We start from the raw sequence: 2,533 nt of genomic DNA, 5'->3' as shown, positions 1-2,533 counted from the left end.
TAATGGACTTTGTCATCATTTTCATCATCTTCTGAGGCTCCTCAAAAACTGGTATTTCCTCCTCTGACCTTTTTTTTAAAGTTTATATTTTAATTAACAACAATACTTAAATTATCTTTAAAAAAAGATAAAGAGTTTTTGATGTTGTGTTGATGTTTTTCATCAGTTTATTAATGTGAGACTATACATTCTGAACTGATCTGTAGTTCATACTTTGGTACAGACGCTAAATACAGCCCATATGTGAAGGTTAAATTACAGACCCCAGCAGTGACGGTTTCACCTATGAAGTAATTTCACTGTGTAAGTGTTACAAGGATAAAAAGTCAACAGAGTCGTGTTTCTTTCATCACAGAAAACGCTTTAATTGATGCTGTTACAGGTAAGAATCAAAATATAGCAAATAACTAACAAAGAAGCATTTAAAGGCACATTAAAGAAAACCTGATCACACTGTACTGTATGTGGTTCTTGCTAGCAAAACATTACAAAAAGGTTATGATTCTTTAGGAGTCCATCTGTTTGGATTTGCTCTCAACAAACTCAATTTCTGAAGAAGCTGAAGACCTAGAGCAACATTATCACCTGCTGCTAGACAAAGTGAAAAAGAAAACAAAAATTTCAATCCAGCAATTCAAGAGAGGAAAGAGATTTACTTGATCTCAATGCTTTGAATGCGAGCACCCTCATGAAAGCTCATGAACGAGTATTCCTGTGCACCGAGGCGGTTGGGGAAACTAAATGTTGAGCCACCTGGTAAAGTCACCTCAAACTCTGAAGGAGTGAATCTGATGACAATCTAAAAGGCATGAGAGACAGAGGACTTATATTATAGCTTGTATAGATAGATAGATAGATAGATAGATAGATAGATAGATAGATAGATAGATAGATAGATAGATAGATAGATAGATAGATAGATAGATAGATAGATAGATAGATAGATAGATAGATAGATAGATAGATAGATAGATAGATAGATAGATAGATAGATAGATAGATACCTTGAAGTCCTTTCCCAGGCTGAAAGGGAAGCGTTTCTCCCGTTGCTCCTGACACCACTTGTCTGCCTCGAAAGTGTTGCAAACAATGATGTTTGTGTCTCCCTTGGCGTTAAAACGAGGGTTGAGATGAAGTGCAATTCTGTCGTCACTGGGGCCAATATTCACTGCAAACCTGCAACGAACAGACACACAAAGCTACATGCTTAAAACACTTATTAATTATTACTATACTAGGTAAACTATAATGAGAAGAACAACAAGAATTAAACACAAAAACATGTTTCATAGCTGTACTTTTAAGGTTTCAGCTTCCTTAAAGAGACAAAGACAGTTCACAACAAATTCAAATTTAGACATTTTTCACCTGGTTAGCATTTTTGTGTGAAATCTGACATTTGGGAGATGACAGCTGCATCTCCCAAATGTATAACAAGAATCGATTTTGTTACATTTTGGTTGAAACTACAATTACTGAAAACCAAAAAGTTCCAATAAGAGTTTTTAGTTTATCCTTTTTATTATTTTCAATTTTACTATGATTCACTAATTTACAAAATCATGATAGAGTTTGGTCTTACTCAAGTACTTACTCTTTGGAATCAGGTTTAACAACTCCAACAACAGTCAGGGTTTGTCCAACCTTGAAGGTCATGTTCTTTATTGCCATAACCTGTGAAGAAAAATTATTAGTTTACATTAGATTAGCCTGTAGTGTTTCCCTTGGGATAAATATATCGTGGACAAACGAGAGAAACATGTTCTGTAAGATAACGCACACATACAGACACAAAAGTTGGGCAGGTTGATGATATGGTGATGTTTTCTGTCTGAGGCTACAATAATATTTGCATCTAATAAAAAAATCTAGAAAGTAGTATTACTAGACAATAATGCACTGCATTAAGTAACTTACCCGTTACTGTTGATGATAATACAAAGCAACAGTTAAGAAGTGATTAATGCACACTTACACTATGTGGTAAATAGCAAAGGTCATCAAATAAATCCAAAAGGGCAGGACTCCCAAATTTTCAATCAAAAGTCAATTTAAAACAAAAACAAAACAAAACAAAAAAAACAGAGTTACATCAGCCTGGTATAGATTAAGTTTGCACCAGCTGTCAGTTCCATGTTTAAACTATGGTTTAAGACTCTCCATATCAGTTATAGGACTCGGAGAGAAGCAAAAGTAATGTAAGTTAAATATTGCTGCCAAAATTATAGTTACAGTCTCCATCCTGACAGATGTAATAGGTCAAGTCGTAAAGCTGAGAAGAAATGAGAGTGCTGTGTGGTCTTGTCTCTTTGCACTCCAGCAGAAGGCCACAGTATATAGAAGGTAGGCGGTGCCTTCAACCTGAATGACATTTCAAACGGCCAGTATAACTGTGCTACTGCACAGTAAAATTTGCAGTGTTAAAATAACACTTAAAGAGTTGAATTTAACACTGGTCCCGAGTCTATTTGGTCCCATTTGGAATTGGTGTTAAATCAACTCTTTCTATAGTGTTAAAATTTTAGAGTAAAAT

General features: G+C 34.9%; 1 protein-coding gene across 1 annotated transcript; it reads right to left on the bottom strand.

Annotated features, from left to right (window-relative positions):
* Nucleotides 1-652: 652 nt before the first annotated feature.
* Nucleotides 653-2,241, bottom strand: LOC146633539 (beta-galactoside-binding lectin-like). The gene is made up of 4 exons (XM_085352322.1): nucleotides 2,233-2,241; nucleotides 1,595-1,674; nucleotides 1,005-1,176; nucleotides 653-799 (listed from the first exon to the last, which is right to left on the bottom strand). Exons 1-4 carry the CDS (start codon nucleotides 2,239-2,241, stop codon nucleotides 653-655), a joined length of 408 nt encoding a protein of 135 aa, XP_085208448.1.
* Between the last annotated feature and the right edge of the window lie 292 nt (nucleotides 2,242-2,533).

The sequence above is a fragment of the Diplotaxodon limnothrissa genome, linkage group LG4 (assembly GCF_057381915.1).
Source record: "Diplotaxodon limnothrissa isolate DT_005_m linkage group LG4, D_limnothrissa_male_GT1.1, whole genome shotgun sequence".
Lineage (NCBI taxonomy): Eukaryota > Metazoa > Chordata > Actinopteri > Cichliformes > Cichlidae > Diplotaxodon > Diplotaxodon limnothrissa.
Note: the sequence above shows the minus strand (reverse complement) of the source record. Positions and strands in the feature narration are given on the sequence as shown.